We start from the raw sequence: 15,019 nt of genomic DNA on the forward strand, positions 1-15,019 counted from the left end.
CTTCTGACCGAGGGAGTTTTGGTAAGAGCCCAGACGCTTGCTGTGAACATTAACACGCACCACTTCTGTTTTAGAAACATAAGGAAGGTATCTTTCATATCAGCGAGAAAATATTTTAAAAATACATATAAAACACTTTTAAATTACTACACACCTTTATAGGGTTAGTGTTCCCACCGGGCCATATCCCAATGTTACAGCGCTTGTTTACGGGAAGACAGAGGTGACCACCTGTGCTAATTAGCCATCTAGTGTGCTCCAAGCGTAACTACTGAAGTGTAGTTGTCAGATATGGACACACACAGCCTTATGGATCTGTGCATAACTGCTACAGTAAGTATCTTTTTTATTTAAAAGGGTTCTTTCTCGCTGATGAAAGATAAGTGCCATATGCTGTTTTGAAAGCCGTATCGCAAGCGATGATTGACGTTTCTAAAACATTAAAGCTCATGTGAACTACAATCCCAGCGGAGTTTAACGGGTAAAAACGGTAGGGGAGAAGGCAGAATGCCACCTGGAGTTAGAGCTACATTCTCCTGGCCTGCCCCTAACACAGCACCAGCTAAAAGCCTCCTGCAATTTTACCTTGTCCATTCCAAATGTGGCAAAAATATTTCTTCACCAGGGAAAAAAAATGTACATGTTTAACAAATATTTTTGAGTATGTGGGGTGACCTTAGACTAGTAAGCGGGTCAGGCGGGCTGCAATGTGTGTAGCTAGCTAGGCCAAGCCAGACAGCATCGCGTCCCAAATGGCACCCTATTCCCTACATAGGTGCCCAGAGTTCTGGTCAAAAGAAGTGCACTATGTAGGGGACAGAGTGCCATTTGGGACACATCCAGCCGGAGCCAGCTCCCTCCTGTGGGCCATGGGGACCTGTTGGCCTCTCCTCTTCTGGGCCAGCAATTTAGGTTTCGTCTCAATTGGCACACTAATCCCTATTTAGTGCACTACTTTTGAAAGTATGGCACTATACAGGAAATAGGGTGCTATTTGGGATGTCCTTAGTGTCTCCAATAGAGGCACTGCAAGAAGGTTTTAAAACTTCCAAGAGTGGAGATGCCAAGGTGACGTACAGTCAGTTTATTCTTTCCCGCACTGGCATATGCTACATTCAGAGCCCAAACTGGCAGGATTCCAAAGCACTGAGTCACGTGAGGCGACTGAAGGCAAGAGGAAAAGGAGAGGGAGGTGGGGAGTGAGGCACGGTGAGGCAATGCCCCCTTGAATTTAAATACGTCCCTCACCCCTCCTCCCTCTTTTCACAGGCACCAAGGCAGAGCGAAACAGTGAAAAAAAACTATCCCTATTCCCTTTATAGGGCACCAATTTCAACCAGGGCTCTGATCAAAATGAGTGCACTATATAGGACAGAGTTCCATTGGGGACACAGCCCCAGTCTGGGACACATTACCAAACGTTGTGGGCCACAGAGTCGGCCATTGTGGCTCAGGCTGTGTGTGTGTGAGTGACACGGTGTCATGCACTGAGCAGCCCCTCTCCTGACGTCCCCCCTCAGGGGGTCTGCCAGGCTGCGTACGCCGCTGCTGCTCTGAGCGGGCTGGACGTGGAGGAAGGGAACTGTAGACTGGCACTAACTGGCTGCTGCAGGGACAGAAGACACATTGTGCCCCTCAGACTGCCTGTTACAGCACAGAACGGACCATAAATGCCAGAGAATGGACACATCCGTTACAAATGACTGGAACACACACACACAGCTTCCTTCATAATAAAAGATCTGACGGAGTCTGATGATTTATGGGCCGGATGTAAACACTATAAGTGAGCAAATTGAGGAGGACGTTCACTTTATGACAAAGCCACACAAGGAAGTACGAGTTACCATAGAAACTGGGTTTCGCTAACATCAAGAGCTTTAGCGTAATACATTATCTAGTGAATTAGCAGTGACGGGGGCTTCGAAGGGAAAGCCTACTTGACCAGGTAAGAGCCACTTTACCTCAGATACCGGGGCTTCATTTTGTGCCAGTGGAGGACGGTAGTATCTATAAACGACTAAACTACAGCCTCTGGGAGATTTGATGTTTCACTAGTATGTTAGCTATTGGAGGGTCTTCGTGACAAGATAGGTTTCCATTAACTTCTCCAGCGATTTCTGGTTGACTTTTAAAAAGTTAGATGCGACAATTGACTGTAGGTGAAAATAATTTTTAAACTATTTTACAAAAACCTAGTGTCAAATAAAAGTGGTTGAAGTGTTTCCATTATCCATTTATGCAAGGGATCGGCAACTGACGGCCCCCCTTTTGAAGGCCCTCGGATCAATTCCCTGCCCCCCCCCCCCCCCAAATTAAAAATATATACCCTACTTGACCAAAAGTATGTGGACATCTGCTTATCGAGCATCTCATTGCAAAATCTTGGGCATTAATATGGAGTTAGTCCCCCCCTTTGCTGCTGTAACAGCCTCCACTCTTCTGGGAAGGCTTTCCACTAGATGTTGGAACATTGCTGCGGGGACTTGCTTCCATTCAGCCATGAGCATTATTGAGGTCGGGCACTGATGTTGGGTGATTAGGCCTGACATGCAGTCGGCGTTCCAATTGAGGTCAGGACTCTGTGCAGGCCAGTCAAGTTCTTCCGCACCAATCCTGACAAACCATTTCTGTATGGACCTCGCTTTGTGCACGGGGGTATTGTCATGCTGAAACAGGAAAAGGCCTTCCCCAAACTGTAGCCACAAAGTTGGAAGCACAGAATCCTCTAGAATGTCATTGTATGCTGTAGCTTTAAGATTTCACTTCACTGGAACTAAGGGGCCTAACCTGAATCATGATAAACAACCCCAGACCATTATTCCTCCTCCACCAAACTTTACACTTAGCACTATGTAGTCGGGCAGGTAGCGTTCTACTGGCATCCAACAAACCAGACGGTTAAGCGTGATTCATCACTCCAGAGAGCATGTTTCCACTGCTCAAAAAGTCCAATGGCAGCGAACTTTAGTCCACTCCAGCTGACGCTTGGCATTGCGCATGGTGATCTTAAGCTTGTGTGCGGCTGCTCGGCTATGGAAACCTATTTAATGAGCGTGTGTGGCCTACCCACTTCGCGACTGAGCCGTTGTTGCTCCTAGACGAGTGCACTTTACAATAACAGCACTTACAGTTGCCCGGGGGCAGCTCTAACAGGGCAGAAATTTGACAAACTGACTTAAGTAGCATCCTATGAAGGTGCCACGTTGAAAGTCACTGAGCTCTTCAGTGAGGCCATTCTACTGCCAATGTTTGTCTATGGAGATTGCAGGGTTGTGTTCTCGGTTTTATACACCCGTCAGCAACGGGTGTGGCTGAAATAGCCAAATCCACATACTTTGTATATATAAACATGCATATACACTGAGTATACCAAACATTAGGAACACCTTCCTAATATTGAGTTTGCCATTGCACCCCCTCCCCCCTCCCTTTTGCCCTCAGAACAGACTCAATTCGTCAGGGCATGAACGTGTTCCATAGGGATGCTGGCCCATGTTGGCTCCATTGCTTCCCACAGTCATGTCAAGTTGGCTGGATGTCCTTTGGGTGGTGAACCATTCTTGATACACACGGGAAACTGTTGAGTGAAAAGCCCAGGAGCGTTGCAGTTCTTGACACAAACCGGTGTGCCTGGCACCTACTACCATACCCCATTCAAAGGTACTTAAATCCTTTGCCCATTCACCCTCTGAATGGCACCCATCCACAATCCAGGTCTCAATTGTCCTTCTTTAACCTGTCTCATCTACATTGATGAATTGGATTTAACAAGTGACATCAATAAGGGGTCATAGACTGACAGCTTTCACCTAATCATGATCTTATTGTATACACAGTGTGATAAAACGCTAGCTAGCAAACCTCTGTACATTTGACCTTGTTTTAGCACCCCAAAAATGGAATACTTCCAGGTCAACTATAATATGAATACCATTTTAAAGCACAATTTCTCGCCTTTCCAGCAAAATAAATGACACCTTAATGCTGCCCGTCTATGGAGGACTGAAAAAGGCAATGGAGCTCCGCCAGGTCTTGTTAAAAAGGGCGGAGGGAGAAGCGAAGGCTACTGAGTGATAGTAAAAGGGGGGAGGTATGTTGTGCGGGGATTTCTCCAACTTATCACCTGTAAAAATGTAAATAAAACCCTATAAAGAGATTCTATAATGTCTCATTACATACCTATTTGAAGGTTTGTGTGCGAGTTTGAGTAGGGTGCTTTAGGTCAGCGCTAAAGTTACCTTCCAAGTAAACCGTGGCTGTCGCGGCTTTTGAGAGTCACGATGGCTCGCAGCGATGACGCAAACATTTGACTATTGATTGAATTAACTCTTGATGAACTCACGAGTAATTAACTCACCATTGATCATTTCTTGTTTTTATTCTGCGAGAGAAGCGCTACTCCTGGTGGAAAGAGGTTGTACGGCACGCAATGAGCAGCAGAACGCGTGCCGTAAAAGTACCGCTTCAGAGGGGTCCGTTTTCTCATAGTTTCTCCAATACCATTGGTCCATTACCATGTCAATAAACACTTGAATAGAAATGTAGTTCCCACCCCGGATGTTGATGCCAACAGATTCTACAGTCCCGTTAGTTTTCATTGCAGCCTTGTTTGAATGCTGCGGTTACGCAGAATGTGTATGGAACAGTGTTAGGAACTCAGTCGGGGTCTCAACTTACTGTTGAGAGTTAGAATAGTAGAATACACAAGGTGCAATTTCAAAATTTGGTTATGCATCAGTAGTTTCTCTTGTTATGTCAGTAATTGATAGCTGACATGGGCTAATTGAGTGACTAACTTTTTTTTTTTTTTATATAAAATCGGTAAGATATATGATTTTGTTAGTAAGTTTTACTCTTATCATGTTAATACCTGCAAATATTTCTCTACGCCCAATGGCAAAATAGGCACGCAGACCCGCTAGCAACTGCGGCCCCTCAAGATGAGTTCAGGTGTGGCCCCCTCCCCCATCAAATATTTGCAATATTCAAAATATTACCACAGTCAGTGCCATGGTGAAACTTGCACTCATGTAGATCTGAAATAATTGGATGGTGGAACTTGCATCCAGAAAAGCAATTCAGGCATTCTTGAATGTTAAGACAAGATTTAACAAGCAGTACACCTTTAAAATAAATTGCGGAGTGGAGGCCCCCCCCTTGTCAATCATAAGTTATTCAAAAAACAGTTTATCATCATAATTTGTCACAATAAAGTTAAAAACAAATCCACCTGTCGAACAGATTAAAAAAAAAAAAATTACAAAAAAAAGTATCTTTAGAGCATTTATCCTATAGCTGCAGTTAACAAAAAACATGTCAATGTTTTTTGGGGGGGGACATTGCTTGTCGTCATATTAACCTGGTGCAATAGAAACCTGCCTACTGATGGCCACCACCACAATTACACAAATTCTCTATGTGCAAAATGTCATAGCGATGGACGTCTGTTTTCGCGAGGTTGTGTGTATATTTGCTGGACATAGCCTACCTTTTGCCCCTGTTTCAGCGGCTCGATGCTCAAGCTGTTTGCTCCTATGTCCACTATGGTCCCCAGCTGGAACCCATCTGCTGGGTGGGGTGCCCACACCGGCTTCCCATCCTCCATTGGACCGCTTGAAGAGCACTGCAACAATAGGAAAGAAACAGGGGACCGTTAGAGGCCTGTTCACGTTCCTAAAGCCATGAAACAGTTATTCAATTTAGGAAAAAAAACACAATACAAAAACGAGGAGTGGGAGGCCCCGGTGCACAACTGAGCAAGAGGACAAGTACATTAGTGTCTAGTTTGACAAACAGACGCCTCACAAGTCCTCAACGGGCAGCTTCATTAAATAGTACCCGCAAAACACCAGTCTCAACGTCAACAGTGAAGAAGTGACTCCAGGATGCTGGCCTTCTAGGCAGAGTTCCTCTGTCCAGTGTCTGTTCTTTTGCCCATCTTAATCTTTTCTTTTTATTGGCAAGTCTGCGATATGGCTTTTTCTTTGCAACTCTGCCTAGAAGGCCAGCATCCCAGAGTCGCCTCTTCACTGTTGAAGTTGAGACCGGTGTTTTGCGGGTACTATTTAATGAAGCTGCCACATAACCAGCATGGCTAAGTGTGCCTTGAATTCTAAATCAAATCAGAGAGTGTCACCAGCAAAGCCCCCCCACACCATCACACCTTCATGCTTCACGGTAGGAAACCTACTCCGCATCTCACAAAACACGGCAGTTCGAACCAAAAATCTCAAATTTGGACTCAAAAAGGACAGATTTCCACCGGTCTTATGTCGATTGCTTGTGTTTCTTTGCCCAAGCAAGTCTCTTCTTCTTATTGGTGTCCTTTAGTAGTGGTTTCTTTGCAGCAATTCGACCATGAAGGCCTGATTCACACAGCCTCCTCGGAACAGTTGATGTTGAGGTGTGTCTGTTACTTGAACTCTGTGAAGCATTTATTTGGGCTGCAATTTCTGAGGCTGGTACCTCTAATGAACTTATCCTCTGCAGCAGAGGTAACTCTGGGTCTTCCTTTCCTGTGGCGGTCCTCATGAGAGCCAGTTTCATCATAGCGCTTGGTTTTTGCGACTGCACGTTTTCCCAGATTGACTGACCTTCATGTCGTTTCTCTTTGCGTATTTGAGCTGGTCTTGCCATAATAAGGACTTAGTCTTTTGCCAAAAAGGGTTACATTTGGAATACCACTCCTACCTTGTCACAACACAACTGATTGGCTTAAAAGAAGGAAAGAAATTCCACAAATTAACTTTTAAACAAGGCACACCTGTTCATTGAAATGCATTCAAGGTGACCATCTCATGAAGCTGGTTGGGAGAATGCCAAGAGTGTGCAAAGCTGTCAAGGCAAAGGGTGGCTACTTTGAAGAAAATCTAATATATTTGCATTTGTTTAACTCTTTTTTTGATTCCTTTATGTGACATTTCATAGTTTAGATGTCTTCACTATTATTCTACAATGAAGAAAACAGTAAAAATAAAGAAAAACCCTGGAATGAGTAGGGACCTTCATTCATTCATTACCTCTATCAATTCAGCCGTGTGCCAAGAGCCGAGTCTGCTTTCCACATTACCCTACAAAAGGGACTCACTATGATTCCAGAAATGTCCCTTTATCCAATCAGGCATAACAAAACATCAGTCAAAAGGTCGCTAGTAACTTATTGGCTGGGCTGTAAAATTCACCTGCCCTAATAAGTTTTACACATCACATCCTCATGCTAATGAGTACTCGAGAGGGATAGGCTAACTCCATCAGAAATACTAGGTCTATAAAGACTATTTTCTTTTGTCTGTCCATAATAGCTTGCTACACAAGATTTGCTGATGCAGTAGTCTAATATAGTCACATGAAGCAAATGTGTTACTAGAACTGCCTGGAGGGTCGTTCCACCTCAAAAAGCACAAGATTGACCCCCACTATCTCAGATTGTTACGAAATCGTTCCTGTTATTAGAAAACATAAGATTCTTGCAGCATTTTGATGAAATAATTTGATCTGAGAAATTAATCGAATTGTTTGCACCCAAACTGGCACTTAATTTAGAGGATTCATATAATATTTCACTAAATATAGCACCTAACATCCAATTTGGACCAAACCTTTTTCTAACAATGACTTAGACATGAGGAATCCCCCCCCCCAAAAAAATAGTCCAGTCACCCATGTAGTACACAGCTGCGGCTCTGAATTTTGTTTCTTCATCCTGTGTAAAATGTATTCAGTTAATTATTTTTCCCCTATTCAGAGAAAATTATATTTATGTTCCCTCCAACACTAATATTACTAGGTTCTGAACACTAGATGGCGCTGCTCCTGCTATTGTGAAAAAAAGTTTGAAGAACCCCCCCCCTCCCCCACAAACATTGTTAAAGTGATAGTTCACCCAAAACACGTATTGGTTTCCTTACCCTGGACAAGATGACAGCAATCCATGCTTTGGTTTTGTTGGGCACTTTTCAAATGCTTTCTAGCATTTGTGTCACAAATTCAATGGTACCTAAACTCAGCAAACAAAAGCGTCCTCTCACTGTAAACTGTGTTTATTTTCAGCAAACTTATTAACATGTGTAAATATTTGTATCAACATATCAAGATTCAAACAGACAAACTGAATAAGTTCCACAGACATGACTAAAATGGAATAATGTGTCCCTGAACAAAGGGGGGGGGGGGGGTCTTAATCAAAAGTAACAGTCAACACAGCTGGTGGCCACACCAAATACTAAGTACTGCAGTGCATCTCCTCATGGACTGCACCAGATTTGTCAGTTCTTGCTGTGAGATGTTACCCCACTCTTCCACCATGGCACCTACAAGTTCCCGGACATTTCTGGGGGGGGGGGGGGGGGGGGGGAAATGGCCCAAGCCCTCACCCTCTGATCCAACAGGTCCCAGACGTGCTCAATGGGATTGAGATCCGGGCTCGTCGCTGGCCATGGCAGAACACTGACATTCCTGTCTTGCTGGAAATCACGCACAGAACGAGCAGTATGGCTGGTGGCATTGTCATGCTGGAGGGTCATGTCAGGATGAGCCTGCAGGAAGGGTACCACATGAGGGAGGAGGATGTCTTCCCTGTAACGCACAGCGTTGAGAATGCCTACAATGACAACAAGCTCAGTCCGATGACGCTGTGACACAATGACAGACCCTCCAAATCGATCCCGCTCCAGAGTACAGGCCTCGGTGTAACGCTCATTCCTTCGACTATAAACACAAATCCGACCATCACCCCTGGTGAGACAAAACCGCGACTCGTCAGTGAAGAGCACTTTTTGCCAGTCCTGTCTGGTCCAACGACGGTGGGTTTGTACCCATAGGCGACGTTGTTGCCGGTGATGTCTGGTGAGGACCTGCCTTACAACAGGCCTACAAGCCCTCAGTCCAGCCTCTCTCAGCCTATTGCGGACAGTCTGAGCACAGATGGAGGGATTGTGCATTCCTGGTGTAACTCGGGCAGTTGTTGTTGCCATCCTGTACCTGTCCCACAGGTGTGATGTTCAGATGCACCGATCCTGTGCAGCCGTTTTTACACGTGGTCTGCCCCTGCAAGGACAATCAGCTGTCCGTCCTGTCTCCCTGTAGCGCCGTCTTAGGCGTCTCACAGTACAGACATTGCAATTTATTGCCCTGGCCACATCTGCAGTCCTCATGCCTCCTTGCAGATGAGCAGGGATCCTGCTCAAGGCACGTTCACGCAGATGAGCAGGGATCCTGGGCATCTTTCTTTTGGTGTTTTCCAGAGTCAGTAGAAAGGCCTCTTCCGTGTCCTAGGTTTTCATAACTGACCTTAATTGCCTACCATCTGGAAGCTGTTAGTGTCTTAACGACCGTTCCACAGGTGCATGTTCATTAATTGTTTATGGTTCATTGAACAAGCATGGGAAACAGTGTTTAAACCCTTTACAATGAAGATCTATGAAGTTATTTGGATTTTTACAAATTATCTTTGAAAGACATGGTCCTGAAAAGGGGACGTTTCTTTTTTTTTTGCTAAGTTTATATGAGCATTTACACACTTCATGTCCAAATCATCCTAATGTATAAAAAAATGGATTGTGTAACAACGTTACTTTAGATGACTTGGATATGAAGCGCGAAAATTCTAATATAGGCACCATTTTCTTGCAATGAATGTGACACAAATGCTAAAAAAAGTTAGCATTTGAAACAATGTCCAACAAAACCACAGCTGTCATATATGAATCCTATAAATACAAATGCTAATTTGGGTGCAATCAATTAGCTTAATTTCTCAGAAATCAAATTATAATTCAACAGAATAATGTTTCTGTAATACTTCTTATGTTTCCAACTACAGAAACAATTTCAGACAAATCTAAGATGGTGGGCGTCATGGCTCGCTGAAATGACATGGAAAGACACTGGAGCCTTGGGGAGCCATGCAGAACGAGGCAAGACTGAACCTGAAACCCACCCACGGAAGCCTACACACTGCAACATCTGACAGTTTAGCTTGAGCAGAATTATTGAAGGTTCAACGAGCACCTAAAAATGCATGTAGGCCCATGTGTTCACAAGCAGAATTGTGGTTACATTGTAGCTCGTAGTCTAAAACTAAGGTCCTATGGCAACGAGCTCTCCTTCTGTATGTGTCAGAGTCCCATCACAGGGCTGACTGGCATACATCATACATGCTCATTATCACATCCATTGGCATGTGAAATTAAAATCAGAAATGCAAACCAAGCACTGACTGCACATCTGTGAATGGCGTTTTCCGATGCAGCTGTTAATGATAGTCCTTCACACCATCAGTCTAGCGTACAGACATGATAAAAATCGGGCAGATATCACATATGGCTGACTACAATTCCTCCCTCCTGATAACCGAGGGGACAGTAAACACAGTGATCGAAGCCATCGAACTCTGTCTGCATCCCAATACTCTATTTAGTGCCATTTGGGTTGCAGCCTCCGTTTGCATGATGGTAACAGTAATAGAGTCACGCCTGATCATGTGATTTCAACATGCCGTTCTGGAGCGAGTACGAGTTGATACTCTATTCAGGCAGTCAATTAAAAGATTTCTGAACGCACTTTAGGTATGCCAGTCAATCTTCACAGCTCCATTGATCAGTAAACTAATGTAAAGGCACTCCGGCACATCTGAAATAGGTTGAGCAATGTGCATTTGAAGAAAATATGTTACCAATCCCTGGGCAGAGGAAAGGGCACGCAGAGACTTATTTGCCTGGCCTTGTGACAAGTGCTGCACCTTATTCCCTGTGTAGGACTAGTGCCTAGCCTGGCCCATATGGCTGTGGTAAAAATAAAAATAAAAAGTTGTGCACTATATAGGGAATAGGGTGCAATTTGAGACGCAGACAAAGTCCTGCTTTGATGTATTGCTGCATCATGGCAACCCCAGCACGGCGCCCGGGCAAACGCCTGGCAACTAAAGACATTTTTCACAGGATCTTTTTTTTTGGGGGGGGGGGGGGGGCACGACACGCTGGCTCGACACACCTACTAGGACAATGCTTGCGTAACAAGGAGCTATTTGCTTATCAGCCCACGTCTCTTACAATTTACATAATAAGCAGAGAAATTTGAGGAAGACATCAAAGCCAGTAATTGGTTCTGACATGAACAACTTGAGCAACGCACAGCTCTTTCTCAGTAACATTCCCTCTTCAAAATATAGGCCGAACTCAAAGAAGCTCAGCATACAACATAGAAAATGACATGGGAACTTAAGGGTTGACGTGTTGTTCAGCCTAACTAAACCACAAAATCTTGCTTTACTGTCATGAGCCCAGCTGGAGTCGGGTACATTAGCAGCAACAAATGCACTACCGTCATGCAGAGTTAGCACAGCATTATGTCATCATGATGAACCAGTTGCATCAGCGATTGTGTTGTGTGTACACGTGAAATGTCAACTGACCCCAAAGTATCTTGGAAGCCCACAACCACAAAATGTAAAATTCTCAAAGGTTTTGGCAAGGAATCTGCACCGTTCTGCCAGAGCTTGTTGTTTATTAATCAGATATATTAGTTAACAAAAATTTGACTTTTTGGATATAAAATGTTAATATGTTAGAGCAGGAGTTCCCAAATTAGGGGTTCGCATGATATGAAAATGAAGTTGCAGAAATACATACAAAGACTCTGTGTGTGTGTGTGTGTGTGTGTGTGTGTGTGTGTGTGTGTGTCTCAAAATCATTGTAAATCTGGTTAACCTTAATGAAAATTATTCAAATCTAAAAGATACAATTAAACCAACCAATGGGAAAAGGCCACTTGACCGTTGCCCTTGAATCATTCCTACAGTTCATGGCTAGGCCCGCTCCGAAACGACACACTATGACAGAGACTTTCATATTACCGCCCAAAATGTATACGGTAAAACTAATGTGTGGGGAGGCAGAGGCACAGAAACTCATAGCAATACCCTTGTCAGATAACACTTAAAGAAGTGATGCTATTGCTGGCAATCAACTGAACAAGTCAAAAACTCCACAGCTTATGCTCTCCAAATGGACGTTAACTGTGAGGGAGGCTAAGACGCCCATGCATTGACTTGTGTTTTCTATACATGTCGGGGGATACTATTCACAAGAAAATATTGTTCGGTTTCACAATTCACAAGCATGAAACGGCACAGGGGATGTTCAGTGTGCTGCGTGGCTATATTGACGAAAAACAGATCCCAAGGGGTTGAATGGTGGGCTTCCGCACCAGGTGAGGATCCATCTATGGTGGGACGGCGGGCAGGCATCTGCACTCTACTTATGAATGGTGTCTCCCTCTGTCATATGGACGCATTGTATGATAAACGAGAGCAACTGTCGGCAAGCGCTTATCACAGAACTGAGATTTACTACAGCAGGTAACTTCGATTGTAAACGACAAACCACATCCACTGCATGTATGCCTGGAGATGTGGGATCAGAACATGACAATGTTCTATTTCACGGTGAACAGGCTACACGCCAAGGCTTGGTGGTTATCGAGAGGGCGTGTTGGAAAGATTTTTCGCATTAAGAGAGGAACTGTTGTTATTCACAATGGATGTAAAAAATAACATGTAAAAATAAAATAAAAAAGACTTGGTTGACTGTGTAATGAAAATAATGTCTTCTTGCCTATGTAACAGACACATTTGGGAAACTGAATGAACTGAACACAAGCATGCAGGGGAAATACAAAAACATTCTACAGATGAGTGACCGATTCAATTGAAAGGACGTCTTTCAGAAGGGAACCATGCTTTTGAAAGAAAACAGCATCAGCAAGTGTCCCACACGAGTGAGGACTGCTTACCAACGTTTGGCAGAGCACTTCGGGACCGACTTCCCAATCCATTTGACTGTGATCCTGGCTCAGTTGACATGCTGGTAAGTGAAATAAAACAGCTGTTCGAGCTGCCATGTGACCGAATGTTGCAGACAACGCATTCACGGGTCACTACGGAGGGGTTTTGATACCTGATTCAAAGGGAATACCCTGCAGTCTCCCTCTGAGCATCAAAACTCACAGTACCCTTCGCCAGTTCCTATCTGTGTGAAGCTGGATTCAGTGCTCTCGTCTGCAGAGATGAGGTGCGTACTGTTGACCACGCCCCGACTTTGCAAAGCGCCGACATTCATTAAGCACACCCATCTCATCAGTTGGGTAGAGATAAGAGACATGTGAGACTAATTTGCATTTGACAGTCATAGCCCGACATTAAAAAAAATGTTTGATTGTGAGTTAAGACAAATCATAAATACTGTCACATGCTGACCAGACCACTTGTGTGCACCATGTTGATTTTGTCCACCCACAGACACGATCAGGACACGCAGGATGAAATATCAAAACAAACTCTGAACCAACTATATTCATTTGAAAAAGTATTAAACATTTATGGAAATAGCTAGCTAGCTTGCTGTTGCTAGCTAATTTGTCCTGGAATATATAAACATTGGTTTATTTTACCTAAAATGCACAATGTCCTCTACGCCGACAATGAATCCACAGATAAAAAGGGTAACGTTAAACTGAGTTAGTTTCTAGTCACCACTCCTCCTCTAGTCTTCATATGGCGGTTGGCAACCAACTTTGAGGTGCATTACCACAACCAACTGGAGTGTGGGCCTCAGTTCATCTTTCAATCACCCACGTGGGCATATGCTCCTAAAAACCCATGAGGAGGAAATGGGGAGAGGCAGGACTTGCAGCGTGTTGAGCGTCTCAAATAGAACCAAGCACGCAACGCGGTCAGTATGTTAGAATCTTTTTCCATTGACTGCTATAGACTCAAATAAAAAAAGTTAACATTGGCTGTTAATCACAAAATGTGATATGGTTGGGGTCACGAGAATGTTCATGATTCAGAACATGAAAATCATGTGTGTCTTGGTAAAATGTATTTTATTGACATTTTATGTAATCTCCAAAGCACATTTTCGCAGAGTGGGTGGACACGCTACTCTCGCTCTTCTGAGGATGCCACAATCTGACAAACAGAGGGAGGCAAATATGGGAGTTGAGAAGAGCTTAGGGAGGATGCCACGAAGTGTGTGTGTGTGTGTGTGTGTGTGTGTGTGTTTTGGGAGACATAGCCAAGCCTATTCACTCTAACCAAATGGTATTTTTTTTAAAAAGGGACAGTTCTGTGAAGAGAGTTAACCAGTGATATTCATTTGAACGTTCAGGCCAAAAGCAGCTGCTGGTTGAAGTTCCTTGTGTGTTTCTGAAGAGGAGCTGGAGATCAAGGCAGACTGTGGCCTTTCCATTCTAAAAGAAAGCCACTGCTACCTTAGCAGAGGAAAGAGTTGAGAGGGAGTGTTTGAATGGGCTGCGAGTTATGCATGTTGGGCCTACTCTTCACACTGCCACAGCTGGAACAAAACAGAGGATTGTTGGAGTATTGTCTGGACTGTCCGCTGCACACAGAGCTTACTGTCACGGTAAAGCAAAGTCACGTGGTGAAGAGACAAAAAGAGAGGCTGCATCCCAAATGTTACCCTACGCATTACTTTTGACCAGAGACTAGGGGCCCTGGTCAAAAGCAGTGTACTATACAGAGAATAGGGTACCATTTGGGACACAACCGCTTCTGAACACAAAACCCTGTGATGGGTTCAGAAACAATGGGCCTGGAGGCTGTGTTGAATGTGCCAGAAGAGCAAAAGAGCTGAGCCTTCAAAGCCTTGTGAATCTGCCTGCAAAGTCTTTCCATTTCTATGACACTCAGCCTTTCTATGGTTATGCTTAGCTCTAGAAATACAGCATATTAAATGGTATGAACTATCGTTTCCTGTTTAACATGATTGGTTATCAGATATATCAATTATTGCAGCCTGCAAAATGTAAGCTAATGGTGGTATGAGCTCAGAGTGGGAGAGGTCTACACCAGCAGACTAGTGTGTACTTTAATACCATGTCATGCTTAATAACTCCCTCTCTTACTCCGTGATGCAAGTTGTAACAGTCAGGTGGTGGTGGTGGTTTGTCGAGACATGACCTATGTCCCAGAGAGAGAGAGAGAGAGAAACTATAAAAG

General features: G+C 44.1%; 1 protein-coding gene across 7 annotated transcripts in view; it reads right to left on the bottom strand.

Annotated features, from left to right (window-relative positions):
- myo6a (myosin VIa) overlaps positions 1-15,019 on the bottom strand; it is a 100,289-nt gene that overhangs the window by 73,216 nt on the left and 12,054 nt on the right. For all 7 annotated transcript variants that reach the window (XM_029754380.1, XM_029754375.1, XM_029754365.1 and 4 more), the window contains exon 2: positions 5,492-5,626. In XM_029754380.1, coding sequence (XP_029610240.1) covers positions 5,492-5,608 — 117 coding nt within the window. In that variant the 5' untranslated portion in view covers positions 5,609-5,626. The remainder of the gene's footprint in view (positions 1-5,491; positions 5,627-15,019) is intronic.

Source organism: Salmo trutta, chromosome 1 (assembly GCF_901001165.1).
Source record: "Salmo trutta chromosome 1, fSalTru1.1, whole genome shotgun sequence".
Lineage (NCBI taxonomy): Eukaryota > Metazoa > Chordata > Actinopteri > Salmoniformes > Salmonidae > Salmo > Salmo trutta.